This window comes from Leptonotus elevatus, chromosome 16 (assembly GCF_054856555.1).
Source record: "Leptonotus elevatus isolate MCC_2025b chromosome 16, RoL_Lele_1.0, whole genome shotgun sequence".
Lineage (NCBI taxonomy): Eukaryota > Metazoa > Chordata > Actinopteri > Syngnathiformes > Syngnathidae > Leptonotus > Leptonotus elevatus.
The window spans coordinates 14,565,755-14,582,877 of NC_141254.1; the positions used below are offsets into that span (position 1 = coordinate 14,565,755).

General features: G+C 39.1%; 1 protein-coding gene across 7 annotated transcripts in view; it reads left to right on the forward strand.

Annotated features, from left to right (window-relative positions):
* Positions 1-16,732, forward strand: part of acaca (acetyl-CoA carboxylase alpha) — a 37,179-nt gene extending 20,447 nt beyond the window's left edge. For 4 of the 7 annotated variants that reach the window (XM_086097859.1, XM_086097861.1, XM_086097862.1 and 1 more), the window contains 18 exons: positions 60-284; positions 2,474-2,629; positions 2,811-2,957; positions 3,312-3,581; positions 3,713-3,810; positions 3,977-4,097; positions 4,171-4,281; positions 7,152-7,295; positions 7,623-7,743; positions 8,432-8,528; positions 8,628-8,724; positions 8,821-8,956; positions 10,110-10,287; positions 10,498-10,610; positions 11,887-12,041; positions 12,246-12,416; positions 14,178-14,314; positions 15,474-16,732. In XM_086097859.1, coding sequence (XP_085953985.1) covers positions 60-284; positions 2,474-2,629; positions 2,811-2,957; positions 3,312-3,581; positions 3,713-3,810; positions 3,977-4,097; positions 4,171-4,281; positions 7,152-7,295; positions 7,623-7,743; positions 8,432-8,528; positions 8,628-8,724; positions 8,821-8,956; positions 10,110-10,287; positions 10,498-10,610; positions 11,887-12,041; positions 12,246-12,416; positions 14,178-14,314; positions 15,474-15,600 — 2,604 coding nt within the window. In that variant the 3' untranslated portion in view covers positions 15,601-16,732. The remainder of the gene's footprint in view (positions 1-59; positions 285-2,473; positions 2,630-2,810; positions 2,958-3,311; positions 3,582-3,712; positions 3,811-3,976; positions 4,098-4,170; positions 4,282-7,151; positions 7,296-7,622; positions 7,744-8,431; positions 8,529-8,627; positions 8,725-8,820; positions 8,957-10,109; positions 10,288-10,497; positions 10,611-11,886; positions 12,042-12,245; positions 12,417-14,177; positions 14,315-15,473) is intronic. The other 3 variants (XM_086097860.1, XM_086097864.1, XM_086097866.1) reach the window with 1 other exon arrangement.
* The last annotated feature ends 391 nt before the right edge of the window (positions 16,733-17,123 follow it).

Here is a 17,123-nt window from a genome sequence, read left to right on the forward strand (position 1 = left end):
TCAGCTTCTCTGAGGTTGTGATTGGCACCGACATTTAACTAACATGCCTCTGTGAATAGATCGAGGAGTCTGTGCGTTCCATGGTGATGCGTTACGGCAGCCGGCTTTGGAAACTGCGAGTTCTGCAAGCTGAACTGAAAATCAACATCCGCCTGACTCCGACAGGAAAGCAAATCCCCATTCGCTTGTTTCTCACAAATGAATCCGGCTACTACCTGGACATCAGCCTTTACAAGGAGGTCACTGACTCCCGAACGGGACAGGTGGGGCCCAAAGACCGCCAGGTGGGGCACTCATACATTTTCCATGCCATCCGCTCAGATTGTTGCAGGAAAAGTGCTTCTGTTCCATCATGGATCACTCATCTTCCAAGTTCAGCGGGACATTTCTGGTTTTAAAATATTTGGATGTGGAGATGAGAATCCTGTATGGTGCCTAGCCCCTTAGCTTTGTGAACAGTTCTTTCTAGTAATGTACAGGTACACACACACACACACAAAAATAATACGGTATTATGAAAAAGTTCTATATATTTTTTTTGTCTCTCACTTCAGAATGACAAACCCATATATTGTTCAATACACATACAGTGAAATATTTATGGCCTTTATTTTTTTATTTTGACGGCCATGTTTTGCAGATAATGAAAATCCATATTTCAGTGTCGCAGAACATTGCAATATTGTGAAAAAGTTAAATATTAGAAAGTCATGGTGTCTCCCCCTAATAATTAGCTAATTAACTCAAATCACCAGCAGAGGCTTCCTAAGCCTTTTCATGCTCTCTATTTGAAACTGAAATTAAAGTCCCAGAGTCTGAAGGAACAGTAGAAAAACACAGAATTCATGTTGGTTGAAGTCCAGTGCTAAATTTATAATCAGTGATAATTTCGGCTGTCCTGTCAACTGTTGGTGTAAGTCCACGTGTTTTCTGAAGTCCGCAGTCAACACAGCTATATACCAGGACATTTTTAGAGCGAATTAAAATTTCCAGCATGACTTTGACACTGCCAAAGGTACCAAAAGCTGGATCAGTGTCCATGGTGTGACTGTTCTTGATTGGCCAGCAATGTCACCTGACTTGAATGCCATAGAAAACCCATGGGATATTGTCAAAGGGAAGATGAGGAACTAGACTCGATGCAGATGACCTGAAGGTCGCTATCAAAGCAACCTGGGCTTCCATCACACCTGAGCATTGCCACTGGCTTATCATCTGCCTTCCACACTGCATTGATGTAATGATTAATACAAAAGGAAGCCCAACTAAGTTTTAATGTATAGAAGTGAGCATTCCTTTCAAAAGACTGACAATTTTTTAAATATCCCATTTTTATTGATTTGATATTCTAATTTTCTATTATTAAAGTTAATGTGCCACTGATTGTCACACCCACCTAAGTGAGGCAAAATTCATTCTCCGCATTTGGCCCATCCCCTGAGGGAGCGGTGAGCAGCGACAGCGGCTCTCGAGGACCAGATTTCCCTACCCCTGCACTAGGTCATCGAGCTGGTGTATCTAACCCACAATCATAAACTTTCAGGAAATAAAGGCTTGATATATTTCACTCTTAACAATTAACATATGTAATATATTGGTTTCCCTTTCTGAAATGAGTGAAACATTGGACTTTTTCATGATATTGTAATTTTTTTTAAGATCCCTGTATGCTTCTCCATTAGCTGATCGGGTAAGTTAGACTTCATCCTCCAGCCATCATTCCGCCATTTTTATCATCACACCCATTTATTAAGTAGCATATAATGTCAGCATTTATGTTATTGTTTTTGTAACAGAAAATGTCAAACTATGCGGTATTTTGTTTCTTGTTCTTCTTTGTGTTCCTCCCATTAGACACTGAGAGGAGCCCGATTTAGTTTACATTAGATGGTGTGACATTTTTTGAATTATGCATTGAGCCTATCCCAACTGACTTGCATGAGGCAGGGCACATTTCATACAAACCTATGGGCAATTTAGAGTATTAGTAGTATAAATTTATTTAGTATTAGTATTTAGTGGTATAAAAAAAAATAGAGTATTCTATTAATGCTGATGGATATTTTGTAATGTTGGAAGCTGGAGTATTTGGAGTCAACACTTTCAAACACGGGGGAACACACAAATGCTACAAAGAAAGACCTCAGCCAAGGTCTTTAGCTGCATGCATGCATTATCATCTTTACAATTAAACTTGGAATATTATAGAGAAATAGGATTAAGTTTAAAATGAGACTAGATTCACCAACAGCCAGTTATTGGATCCGTGGAATGTTTGTCACAGGCCGTAGAGGAATTTTTTTTTCTTGAGTGTTCTGCATGGGACTTTTATTTGCTCAAGATATCATTCCATCAAATGAATCAAATGACTGCTCATTGTCACCCAGTCCTCATTCTCATCAAATCAGTCACCGAAATGCTAAGTTAGTTAGAAAGGCTGTTGTATTTTTTAATTCCATCCTTTCTTGTGCAGATCATGTTCCAGGCATACGGAGACAAGCAGGGTCCATTGCACGGCATGCTCATCAACACACCCTATGTCACCAAGGACCTGCTGCAGTCAAAGCGTTTTCAGGCACAGTCACTGGGAACTACCTATGTCTACGATTTTCCAGAAATGTTTAGACAGGTATAATACAAACCTTTTTCTTGCTTCCTGTGTGTCAATATTTTTCTGTTCAACAAACATACATTCACAATATATTATGTGGTAACAACACTGTTGGTAAATTAGTACAATTAAATTCACGTTAATTGCTGCTTTTGATGCAATCAGTATATTTGAGTGTCTATTATACCTCTTTGTCCAGGCTCTGAAGAAGTTGTGGCACTCAAGCCAAGCGCATGCTTTCCTACCCAAATGTCCTCTTCCTTCTGAGTTACTGACCTTCACCGAGCTGGTGTTGGATGCCCAAGGTCAACTGGTGCAGATGAACCGACTGCCAGGTGGCAATGAGGTTTGTAGTTGTGTGTTAATAAATTAACTAATAAAAGTAATCGGCATACTTGTGATGCAATTTGTCACTATCCAGCATGGTCTAGATTATCTTTAGAATACCATGTTGTTCAATCTTGATGTAGATTTCTTTTTTTTTTTAAGAACAAAACTCAAAATTAACGAATGAAACTGCATCACAAAACGCCACACAAACTACCGCAAATCCCGAACAAGCCCCCACAACACACACACAAATAAACGGCCAAGAAATATCGTGGACCGTAACAGTAACACAAAACAATCTTAAGTATACACATTGTTAGGTAGAGTATAATTCTGATTCCTTATGTGTATTTTTCCCCCCCCCATCTAGATTGGTATGGTGGCATGGCGCATGACCCTTCATACACCAGAATATCCAGCAGGACGTGAGATCATCGTCATCAGTAATGACATCACGCACAAGATCGGCTCATTCGGACCCCAGGAGGATGTGCTGTTCCTGCGTGCCTCCGAGATGGCCCGGGAGAGCGGCATCCCTCGGATTTACATTGCAGCCAACAGCGGTGCCCGCATTGGCCTGGCTGAGGAAATCCGACACATGTTCCACGTGGCCTGGCAAGATCCAGCTGACCCATACAAGGTCAGTTACATAGCATTAAGTCCAGCGTCAGTGTTTCAGTTTTGATCAAAATATAAGCTGCTATTTGAGGTCAGATGTCGCCACTATCACTGTCATACAATAACAGAGCTGTTACCGTTTTGCCCCTGCAGGGTTTCAAGTATCTCTATCTTACACCTCAGGATTATAAGAAGGTCTCAGCCCTGAACTCTGTACATTGTGAACATGTGGAGGATGAGGGAGAATCCAGGTACATCTCTAGATTGCATGTCTAGATACCTCAAGTTGTTGGGAAAGGATCATGGTAGCTGTTCTAGTCGAGTATGCATAGTGATTAAAATAACAAAGGCAAGATTAGAAGGGGAGACTGCTGGCTGGTCACCCATGAAGGAACTACCTTATTTGCTGTCACATAGGTACAAGATCACTGACATCATTGGAAAGGATGAGGGGCTGGGTGTGGAGAATCTGAAAGGGTCTGGCATGATTGCTGGCGAATCCTCTGTGGCTTATGAGGAGATCATCACCATGAACCTGGTAAGGGCATGCGTGGACAAAATACAACAACTTGGTGTCAAGAAGCCTTAACGTTGATTGTCTCGCTTAAAAGGTAACGTGCCGGGCCATTGGAATCGGAGCCTATCTTGTGAGACTTGGTCAGAGAACCATTCAGGTGGACAACTCTCACATTATCCTTACTGGGGCTGGAGCACTCAACAAGGTACTGTTTTAAGGTGTTTTTTTCCCCCCAATATACAGTATTGTTGTGTATGTATGTATGTATATAGAAGTTCTTCTACAGAGGGCCGCATACATAAAAATAGGACGATGTAAGGGCCCCTTTGGAATTCTTCACCTTTAATTTAATTGGGGCGGCGTGGTACAGTGGTCGCCTCGCAATCCAAAGGTTGTGGGTTCGATCCCATGCCATTGCGACCACGTCGAAGTATCCTTGAGCAAGATACTGAATCCCCAGTTGCTCCTGATGCTGCGTCATCAGTAGGTGAATGTGTAGTCAAATGTAAAGCGCTTTGAGGGCCTTGTAAGGTGGAAAAGTGCTATATAAAAGTACCATTTCACCATTAAAATGAGAAAAACATTCTAAAAAGCAATTTCATATTGTTTATAAATTGTAGTTATTAAAAAAACTACTACATCACATTTTTCTCTTAAAATATATAAGCAGATATTGGGGTGAGCCGCAGCCCTGTGACACACTAGAAAAAAATCCACCCTCGCATTATGTTGATCGCCACAATGAGAAGCAAAATAAAAGACATCTGTAGTAAGTTGATGTTTTTTTTAGAATCTTTAATTGGGCTTTGATAAGGAGCTTAGAGTGAGGAAAGAAATGTTTGCTTATTATCTTTTTTTCACCTAAATGAAGAGAATATTTTTTTTTTTTTTAGTTGCCTATAGTTTATTATCTTTACTGTTGTATGTGTATATAATTCAAATCCCAAGTCATTTTTTAACTTACTGTCACAATTTATAATAAAAAAAAAATACCAACGTGATTATCAAAGGATTTTCTATAGTTGCTTGTTGAATTTGATTTGTAACACACATTTTTTATAAATGTACTTATTTATTTTTAGTTATTTTACAAAAAAAATAGAAAATTACTTGGGCAGTTGTTATATTAGGTTGGAGATATTTAGAAAAGCACTATATTAAACCAGGTTTTTAATAGTAATTATAGTTATAAAATTGCAGTATATTCTTAAATTAGGGATTTGGGTGTTGCAACCCTACCACTTTTTTCACACTAAAGTTTTCACGGCCCTTTGTCGATTTTATTTATATATATATATATATATATATATATTAGTAGATACTGGATAATGAAATAGTAATGTGAGCCATTACAAATGTTGTTTTTAGTATATGTTGTGGCCCGCTAAATGTGGTGAATGGGCCACAAATTGCCCCTGGGCCGTAGTTTGGACAGAATGATCTAATTAGTCAATGCATTGTGTTGAAAAATTCACAATATAGTTTTTTATCCTATTAACATGAGAGCACAAGGGAGACATTAAACATTTGTTTAAAACTATTAATGTTATCTTTACTGTATTGTGGTATAGATTACCATTTAACTGTAAATAATTTTACTGAATACCACAGTTAATGTGGTATGTAAGATTTTTTTGTGTGTGTGCCCCCCCCCCCCACTGCCTTCTAATTTGTTATGTTCCACAAGGATACCCTCGCAATCCCAGACCCCCAACCTCCATTGTTAAATAATTGAAGGCGAACCATGAAGTTATATTTGCTTTGCTGGAGGCTGCAATGCAGGACATCCACATTATTTGTTTTCCATTAAAATGAATGTTTTGCTGAGACAGGTTTTCTGCTTGTTGTTGATTGGTGTGAGTGCTCATGTTTGAGCTTGCACGCTTTACTACACCCCCTATTTTCCCTCCCATTCACTCTCCTTGTCAGTGTAATAAGATGTCTCCATTTCAAATTAATTGACGGGCGGCAGCATGAGAAATCATGCAAATGGCAGGTTGACGGCGCACCTATTTGCTGAAGCCTCTGTTGTTTTTAGACGACTTCACTGTTTAGCTGTTTATAAAGAGACGGTTTGTTATTGAAGTATCCACATTAGATGCTAATAGCTAAACACTCTTGGTTTAAGTAGATGTGATTGTATTTTTTGTACGATTTTTCATCAAGATTCTTCTCCTCCTCCCGCCCCCCATTTTTCATGCGACTTCCTGGCTATTAACTGAAACTTAATTGAGAGCAGGAGGCTGCCACCCCAAGATCATCATTTAATTAGCCTCTAGAAAGCTTCCATATTTTCAGGGGCTTTGGATAGTAACTACTAGCACAAATACCCCAATGAGCTGTTCTATCGACTTGGCCTCTCCTTTCTCTCTCATGGCGATCTCCCTCCTTTCCAGCTCCTACATCCCCCTTGCCGTCTCTGCGCAGCAGAATCTTAATGAAGCTGCGATGGCCGGAGGCTCAGAGGCTTTGTGTGTGTCAAGGTGACTGCAATGTTTCTTGGGGCCGCAGGCTTTCCTGACAGCTTTAGGAGAGCGCCCTAGATTTGTAGCCAGATACATAACCATTAATGGTAATAAAGAAAGTAAATGATGGCTGAAAAGGTGAAAGCCGAGGCGAGGGAGTGAGCTCCTCTGATTTTTACTGAGCCATGTCAGGGCCCTGCCACCTGTTCCTGCCTGCTTATGAAAATAGGGCATGCTGAGGTTAAGACTTTATGGCTTTAGGTTGGTTCAGGGTCACTTTGCTGGGTAAAAGTAGTTTGGTTGATTCTATTGATTGCACTGTCCATGCTTTTATAGTGCATTCTTTTGCAGCATGTCATCCACCATGTTCATCAAGCGTGTTGCCATAGGATTTGCGCATACAGTATACACACAGAACTCAAGCAGGCAATAACACTCCTGTTGTCGAAGTGTAGTATAATATGAGATAATAGAAGTCTAGTGCCTTAATATTTGGATGACTGTGACATTGCTGTGTATGTGTGCAAGTTTGTTAACTCTCAAAGCCCTCCACTGCTCAATGGACTTATATTTGTATTGTGCGTGTGTGTGCCCGTCCATCCCATACCAGGTGCTGGGCAGAGAGGTTTATACGTCAAATAACCAGCTTGGTGGAATCCAAATCATGCACAACAATGGTGTGACCCACAGCACTGTTTGTGATGACTTTGAGGGAGTCTTCAATCTCCTGCAGTGGCTTTCTTACATGCCTAAGGTAGGATCTCAGTATTGCTGACTTCAGTTGATTTCTATCTTAATTCGTTATTAAGATCCCCATTAGCTTCCACAAAGTATAAATGTATACAAAATAATAATACAAAAAACATACAAAGGTTTACAATACTCTATAGTAAATATTAAAATATATTTTAAAAACAAAATGGATCTAACAGCCTTAGACACACACACCTGTTCCAATTGTATCAACATCAAATTGAGTGCAGTGGTATTAGCAAGAGCATTCCTACTACCAAATACAACTGATTTTGTTATGGTAATTAATACCAGCATAATAGAATAATACTTCTCTTTTTTTTCCCAGTGCAAATTTAGCCCAGTGCCCATCATTAGTGCCAAGGACCCCATAGACAGACCTGTTGAATTTGTGCCAACAAAGGCACCCTATGACCCTCGTTGGATGTTAGCTGGTCGTCCGAGCCAAAGTGAGTGCCTTTTGATGTCAACTGTGGTTTTGTTTTTTTGTCACTACATCTTGAGATGAATGAATATTCTTATCTCATAAACACATTTAATGCTTTTAAGTCCAAGTATGCAGTATTTTGTATTTAGGTAGGCTAAATGCATTGGACACAGGCCATGACAATGATTTCTTTTTTGTTACCTAAAGTAAATATAAAGATTTATCATGTCCAGCAAATGTGCCATGAGTTAGAAGTCGCAATTACTCATTTCAAGACAGCCGCTGGGTAGCCACTAAGATAGAAACAGTTAAGTCTGTTATCATGCTCCAAGAGACAAGATCAAGATAGCACCAAAATGGATGTGGATGCGTTTCCCTACTGCAAGCTAGGACCGTGTAGGTCCTGTAACAGTGTAATTATAGCTTGAGACCACAGAGATGTTGGAGGAATGTGCAGAAAGAGGCACACGTTGGTGGTAGGGATGAGCGGCAAGTCTTAATTGAACAGCAACCTCATAGTGTATGGCATGTTTCACAGGGTTAGCAAGCAGAAAAACAGCTTCGTAAGCCTTTTGTAACCAATCATCCATCATGCTTCCTGCCAGGATTACTAATGGATGGAAAAAACACACAACCTCCACAAATAAAAGAGCATTTTATAAAAGGGATCCATGTTTGAATTCTATCTATTCTAATCTATTTTTATGAAGGTCCAAAAGGCTCTTGGCAGAGTGGCTTTTTTGACCACGGCTCATTCATGGAGATAATGCAGCCATGGGCTCAGAGTGTGGTGGTCGGCAGAGCTCGGTAAATCCCAAATAAATACAAAATAAAACTTGAGAATGGATTTCTCGTGAGAGTCAAATTTCCTTACTGCCAGTGTGGCTTAATACTGTGTTTCCGCAGACTGGGCGGGATACCTACTGGAGTGGTTGCTGTGGAAACTAGGTCAGTGGAGCTGTCAATCCCAGCAGATCCAGCTAATTTGGACTCTGAGGCCAAGGTGAGACAGGTCGCACGCTGCACATACTCGAGTATCAGCTAAGTGTTTCATTGTCTATAGATGGAGTGATTGTGATGTTCTGCTATGTCTGTTTAGATCATCCAACAGGCAGGACAGGTGTGGTTCCCTGATTCGGCTTTCAAAACAGCCCAAGCTATTAAGGACCTGAACCGAGAGGGGCTGCCTCTTTTTGTATTTGCCAACTGGAGGGGATTTTCTGGTGGAATGAAAGGTGTCTTGTAGTGTTAATTTCGTCAACGAAAACTAAACAAAAATCATTTCGTCAACACACATTTTTCACCGGACGTAGACTAGACTAAAAGCTTCATTAATAAACAATAACCGGGTCTAAATCAGTATGCATTTTTGTCGACTAATGAAGACTAGATGAAAATGTACTGCACTTCATAAAAACTGGACTAGAATCTATTGACATTTCAGTTAATAAAAAAATGAGACAAATATATGATGGGACAGACAGGTGTTGGATTCACGGTGAAAAGATACAACAACAACAAAAAAAGGTAACTTTAGTGTAGCGTAACATTAATCCAACGGCTATAACGTTCCAACAATAATGTTAGTCTGACCGCTAAATAATGTTGGCTAACTTACTAGCTCGTAGTAGCCATTTGTTGATATACTGTAATTGTGCGTCGTTGATTTTCATCAAAAAGATGAGAGAACATTTTATGTGACATAATTTTAGATCCCAAATGTTCAACAACAAAAAATACAGGGGTTAAATGATTGTCCTGACTAAAACGTTGACAGTTTTTGTTGATTAAAACTAGGCAAATAAAATGATGTTTTCTTGACTAAAATGCTATAATTATAGTCAACTAAAAGTTAACAAAATAAAAACGGGATGAGGTTGACTACAATAATTTCTGGACTACAAGCCCCTACTTTTTTCACTTGCATTCGACCCTGCGGCTAATACAAAGGTGCGGCTTATCCATCAGATCACAAGGGGGCGCACTATAAAGGAAGCGCAAGAGCAGCAGGCAGAGCAAAACAAACCAAGTGAGCCCAAATACAGTAGGAGAGACAGAACGAGAGCGAGACAATTTGCGCCCTCATTATGGAAAATAAAGTAGCGGGAACCCGGTGCGGTAATATTAAAAAGACCTTTGGCTTGTATGCGTAGTATTCCCCAAATTTAGCCAGCGCGGCTTATAGTCAGGTGCGCCTTGTAGTCCAGAAATTACTGTAACTATGATGATAAATAACAAGCGTGATTGAAACTGGACTAAAACTGAGACTAAATTTAAAAATGGATAAAATGAACACTAGTATCTTGGTTTCTAAGGGAATTGCAGTTTATAATTCTCAAGATGGATTTAATTTTTAAATGCATCTTTTTTTCTTTTTCTTTTTTTAAGACATGTATGACCAAGTGTTGAAGTTTGGTGCCTATATTGTGGATGGGCTGCGGGAGTACAAGCAACCCGTGCTGGTTTACATCCCGCCCCAGGCCGAGCTGCGGGGAGGGTCCTGGGTGGTCATAGATCCCACCATCAACCCTCGTCACATGGAGATGTACGCCGACAAGGACAGCCGGTAAGTTATGGAGGACTAAAAATGCCAAAATAAATAAAAATGAATATAAAAGATATAATTCAAAAATGGAATACACATTTTTATTTTCACTTATTTGTTCATTTATAATATTAATATTTATTTTTTTATTTTGGTCTTTTATAGTAAGTTGGTTCGAAACGATTCATGTCTGCATTAACACTCATCCACTGAAACCATTCTTGTGCTCAGAGGTGGAGTGCTGGAGCCTGAGGGGACAGTGGAGATCAAGTTTAGGAGGAAGGACCAGGTGAAGACCATGCGACGAATAGATCCCGTCTACATGAGCTTGGCTGAAAGATTGGGTCAGTCATCTTCAGTTCCAATTAACGTTCTTTACTGGTCGCAGTCTACTTAATTTGTAGTCTTTCTCTCTCTCATTCCCTGTCAGTGATGGAAGGGGGCTGTGTACCTTCACCCTTCTTTATCTGTGGATAGTATCATCTTTGCCGCGCTCCCCTGAGAGACGTGTCAATCACAGCTGGCTAGGATCAATTGTCAGCTCTCCTGTCTCCCCGGCGCAGCCTATCGATTTAACTCGCAGCTCGCAGGAACTGTGATCCAATGCTGCGTGCGTTTGCCGCTTTGGGCAAACTGGTGCAGCGTTATTGAGGAGGGTTTGAGAGGAACAGATTGGAATTGACAGAAATCAGTCAGCAGCTGGAGAGCTCTGAGAGAAAAGCTAAATGAAATGCGGTTAGTCCGGCTTAAGCCACTGCTGCATTTTGCATCGAATGTTATTAAGACATTAGACCCTCAGTATTTGCCCAATCCACTTAAATTGTTAAGTGTCATGCATATTCTCCACCTAAATGTTGTTGTTGTTTTTTTAATGCAATGGCTATTTATGTAACCGATTTCACGGTGACAACTACTAGCATTTTTCCAGCAGTTTTGGTTGTGAAAACTTGCTGCTCATTAGTAGAAGTGGAGCAAAGTGTCTCACTGAATGGAGAGTTCTTAAGTTTAAATTTCAGGGGTGTGTTGTGCCAAAGTTTTGTCTCAAAGACTGAAGTTATCCATTTTGATTTGAAATGGGGCTGGGTTTAAAAAGTCTAATAATCATTATCGAATAGATTTTCCTTTTCGAGTTTTTATCATGTCCTTGATATTCAAGAATGATTGATGTACCATATATAAATTAATATTGGATTGAACTGAAGGGAATCGAATCAGGGAAAAATCGAATCGAACTGAACTCTTGTGAATCGAAATCGAATCGAATCAGGAAATTTGAATCAATAACCAGCCCTAGTTTGTAGTAACCATTTACAGGGCCTCTACTTTGACAAACACCTACTACTTAAAAATAAGCAGATATCCTAGACTAGCTAAATTGTTTTTGTTTTCCCCCGATGCCATCTAATCTGGGTGGAGAGTGACATCAAAGTTTGATCATTTAATTTCATTCATTTTATAAAAATATATATTTCATTTATTTATTTTTATTTTATTAAATTTTTTACCCTAACTCATCTATTGTAAATTACTTTGGGGAGAACCTACTTCCTGTTCTGCCATCTCTTTAGTTGTGTGCATTTATATAGACTTTACATTAAAACTCCTTGTTTTTCCGAAAAGGAACCCCAGAGTTGAGCCCTCCTGACCGTAAAGAGCTGGAGACGTTGCTAAAAGAGCGGGAAGAGTTTCTGTTGCCCATCTACCACCAGGTGGCTGTCCAGTTTGCAGACCTCCACGACACTCCGGGCCGAATGCAGGAGAAAGGTGTCATCACGGTGGGTGCTTTGCATCAAGAAAAGCCTTGCAGAATGCAAAATTTTATGTCATAATCAGATTTGAGTCAAACTGGTTTAATGTTAGTTGGACCGTCCTTGTTTTTATGTTGCATCAAGTATCGCATTAATTTTAATGGTGTGGTTCGTGACATTTAATGTCAACATTATTTAATTAACAAGATGTTTGTCCTTTTAATCTGTCAGGATATCCTGGAGTGGCAAACAGCCCGGCAGTTCTTCTATTGGCGCCTGCGGCGCCTCCTCCTAGAAGAGACGGCAAAGAGAAAAATCCAAGCAGCCAACAGCGAGCTGACAGACGGACAGATCCAGGCGATGCTACGCCGCTGGTTTGTTGAGGCTGAAGGTGCTGTCAAGGTAACCATGCATATTTATATTGTGAAATGGTTAACTTTGTTTTGCTAGACAGCTAGTTGTATTGGGCTAGAATTGCTCAACCTGGCATTGCAAATCATGCAGTTAGGACACTGTCTCTAATCACTCAACTCACCTCTATATGTATGGAGCACTTTACAAAAAACACCACTGCTTTCTTAAGATTGAACCCAGCGGCAGCAGATACAATGAAAACAGCAAAGGCCCCAGAGTTGAACCCTGTAGAACACCATATATTCTGTTATACATGTACATTGTGAATTCATATTGCACGTATTCATTTAACCACTTTTTCTTTTTTTGGTCGACATAGTTAGTATGAAGGGATTAAAATACTAAAGAAATCGCACAACGAACCGTCAGTTCAGTCACAAATCGACTACTGAGTGCACCAAATTCTCTGCAGCACAGATAAGCCAAATAACGTAGTGATCACCTGCAGCCAATGAAATTATATGAATTGGGTGTGTGTCTTGACCTCTGAGACTGACTCACTGAGTTAAGAACCACTGTACTAGAGTAAAGTTAAGAATTAACTCATTCACTGCCATTAACGGCTATATGTCAAAAATTTATTTGAACTATTTCTATTAGTTTAACAAGAGTATGAAAACCTGGGGGGGATTATTATACATTCAGAACAGTATCAAATTTGTGATTAATCGTGAGTTAACTAGTGAAGTCATGCGATTAATTATGATTTAAAAAATGTAATCGCCTGTTGCCCCTCATTTTTGTTAACATTTTTATTTAATTTTTTTAAAGAAAAGATTATTAAAAATTAGGGGCGTCAGGTGATTCAATTTTTTCGTAATTAATCACATGACTTCACTAGTTAACTCACGATTAATCACTAATTTTATATCTGTTCTAAATGTACAATAATTTGTTTTCTTGGTTTTCATACTCTTGTTAACAAAAGTGGAAAAAATGTTAAACTAATAGAAACAGTTCAAATTATTTTTTTGACGTCTATAGCCGTCAATGGCAGTGAATTAGTTAATAATAATAAATAAAATGAAAAATATTCAGACTTACAGTCATATAGTTATTCATTTGCTGCTGGTCAAGTTGTTTTTTTGTTGCACAACTTTTATGAAATGTTTTTGGGGTCAATAATATACATTTGTATATTTGATGTCATTTGCCTTGATCAAGGATGCCCATAGATGCCATTGTCCACAAAATAGTGATTTCAATATAGCATGATACAAAATCCCAGTTCCTTCAGGCTCAGGCTAAGAGGACCAGCAGGCAGGAGCTGTCAGGAGCCATGTTTCCTGCAAAGTGGCCTTCTTGTCTGCGACAACGCTAACCCCATCAGAACTCACTGTCTTAAGCCACAATTAATCACAGCCCTGGCACGTGCTGATAGGAGAGCAACACGCTGTCTCTTAATTAAAAGCAAACAGATTAAAAATGATTAATAAGGGCATTAAATGTTCTTGCGGACCTCAAGCAGGGCTATTCATATAAAGGCAAGGGCCTATTAAACCCCTCCACCCTCAAATCTTTAAGCCCCTCCAGCCTAGCTTTGTTTGGGATCAGAGATGCCGGTACTCATGAATACTAATATTCCTATCAGGCCCAAATCAACAAGACGTCATTCGTCCACTTTGAGCCGGTCCACTTCTTTTGTTTGTGTTATTATTGATTTGTGCACACTCAAGCAGTACAATTTTGTAAGCTTGATATATGGTCGTAATTGCCACAATGGTTAAACATGACAATGACACGGTGCAGGCCTATCTGTGGGACAACAATGAAGTGGTGGTGGGATGGCTTGAGAGGCAACTGGCCGAAGATGAGGGAGCCCGGTCCATCATCGACGAGAACATCAAGTACATTCGCCGGGATCACATCCTCAAGCAGATTCGCAGGTGATTTGCAGGTTCACCGAGGCATGGCCGATACAGCCTTAAAATACAATTTCACAAAATGTTTTGTCCTCCCAAAATTCCAGTCTCCGATTGAAGCAGTTTTTTTCCCTCCTTTGCTTGTCGAAAATGCAAATATCAATGACATTTTTTCAAATCAAGTTTTTCTTTGTTTCTATTTATACCAAACAAAGTATTTTCAAGAGTTATTATATTTGATTTTTTTAAGCAATAGTTTCCATTAGAAAGGGGGGCATTTTTCTTCCCCCGTGTGTGTGTACAATATGTTTATTGAACATAACTTTTAAGATCTGCAAAAAATTAGATAAAAAAAATTATTTATTTATTTATATTTATTTTTTATTATAAAAAATATTATTAATAGCAGCAGTAGCAGTATCTTAATAGATGTCTTTGTTTTCCAATTGTAATAGTGTTCAGGGACCTCCCTGGGTCTTTTGTGTCTTAAAAAGTAAAAATAAAAAAAATAATAAAAACCTTAAATAATTAACTAACTATAGCTCCCTTTTGTTTTCTACAGTAAATAAATGTTTACAACAGTAACGGGAAACGCATTTAAATGGATGTATTACTGACCGTATGATTCTTCAAAAAAGCCAATGCTGATATTCGTCATAATTCTGAATATCGTCATTAATAATCAACCCGGCCAATAATCCTTTTATTCCTAATTTACATCAGTTTCCACAAATGTACACATTTGTGTTTTTGTCCTTTTCAGATAATGTGAAAAAAATATTAATACATCTATGTAAATAATCCTGAATAAATTAACATTTTAAATGTTACATCTTGGCAAAATATTGCAACTTGGATGTGCATACCTCTGGTAAAAAAAAAAAATCCAACAATTCGATAATTCGCTGCTTCTTTCACATTTTAAATATGGCAATGTTCAATGCAATTGACTGTCATTACATTCAATGTCAAACCAGTTCTGCTAATGTTGTCTGTTTCTTGGCAGGAATTAAACTTACGAGTCACTTTCATGTTGTTAGCGGAAGCGGTGCTTGTTAGCAGGGACCTGCTTGAACTATGGAAACTGTTAAAAAAAAAAGATAACGTCATCAATAAATCGCCCAGCTGCCGTTTCACTTATTTCACCAACGCTCCTCTTTTTTTTATTGTCTTGTGCTTCCAGCTTTGTTCAAGCTAACCCAGAGGTGGCTATGGATTCCATCATACACATGACCCAGCACATCTCACCCACACAGAGAGCTGAGGTGGTGCGTATATTGTCCACTATGGAGACCTCTGCCTCCTCCTAGTGCCGAATCCGCAGCCGTCCAGCTCGGGTTCAAAGCTGCCATGGAAGGTTCGGAGGAGCCGACGTAAATCGTTGGTAATGATTCTTAGCTATGTGATATTTTGTAAGTTGTCTTAACTAACAATTGGGATAAAAGCGCATTTGAGTTTAATCGGCAGAAAATGACACATTTTTGGTGACCAATTAGATGTGGTTTTGAACTAACAGCGGACTGGAATGTTGTCATATTCCCATGCATACTGCTTTCAGACAACAGTTAAATATTTTGAGGGGAGTGCCAGCAGCCTTGGCGAGAACGGGTCTTTTAAACTACCAACAAGGGTGCACTTAGTTACTGAGCAGAAAAATAGCAAAAAACGTTCTAACCCATTTGGACAGAAGAGCACAGCAGGGAGCAAAAGACGCCCTTTTAGACGCCGACTGCTTCCCAGTTCTCCTGCAGTGAACACAAAACTACAGCTGTCCCTTCTGTTCGGACTTCATGCTGCTCCACATGCACTTTATACCGCTTCGCTGTTCACATGGCAGATAGAACCGAATCTGCTCTCACTGTAAATGTGGCATCAATGTCATCATGCACGCTGTTACACGCGCAAACGTTGGACATGCATCAATTTCATGGGAAATGCTGATGGTACGACACACAGAGATGATATTAGAAAGTTTATTTTCTCACATTTATTTTGTATTATGTATCTTGTTGCTATCCATAACAATCATTGAAAATAGCATTTTTGTCATTCATTTGTGTTTATAGTAGAAAATATTTTGAATACATGAGGAGATCACCTCTGTTCAATGATTCATGTAATGTCAACAAATGTCGAACTGTAATCCACTGTTTATTTATATTATTTTGTACTAAATATGGCTTATTTTCAATAGGTTTATTCTCAATTGTGTGTTTCCCTACTTGATTTTTGTTTAAAAAAAACAACAACTTTGTGACAACTGTATGACAGAGGTCCTTGACATTACTGCCTCATTATGTTCATTCGACAATGTGAAAACAGCTTTTGCGCTCAGTGCGGTGCCTTTTTTCTTGGCCTGTGCTAACTTGCTACTCAACACACTGGTTTTTAACCTAAAATGGTCAAATAATGACGTTAACAATCTAAATAAAGCTTAGCCCCGTTAAATTGTTTGTCATGTCTTTACTCATTTTGAATATATCAGGTTTTTGCTAGGGGTGTTCAATGTCACTTTTTTCCCCCCCAGTATGTACTCGACTCTTGAGTAGTCACAATGTCGATATCAAGTACCGATACCACTAGTACCTTTTTGATACAGGAAAAATGGGTGTGTCTTGACCTCCTCCGAAGACTAAAGAAGCACTGGTAAAGAATGTATATAAACATGGTGATCTCCATGCATGATACTTGCATCGTTAAATCGTAGCAGTCAGAACAGGGACCATTACACTGGGGAGACATTTTCTGATTATTTGAATATGATACTCTTCGCATTCCTTAACCCAAAGACGATTAAAGTGCCTTTTTTTCCACCCTCTTGCCTTTTAAACTT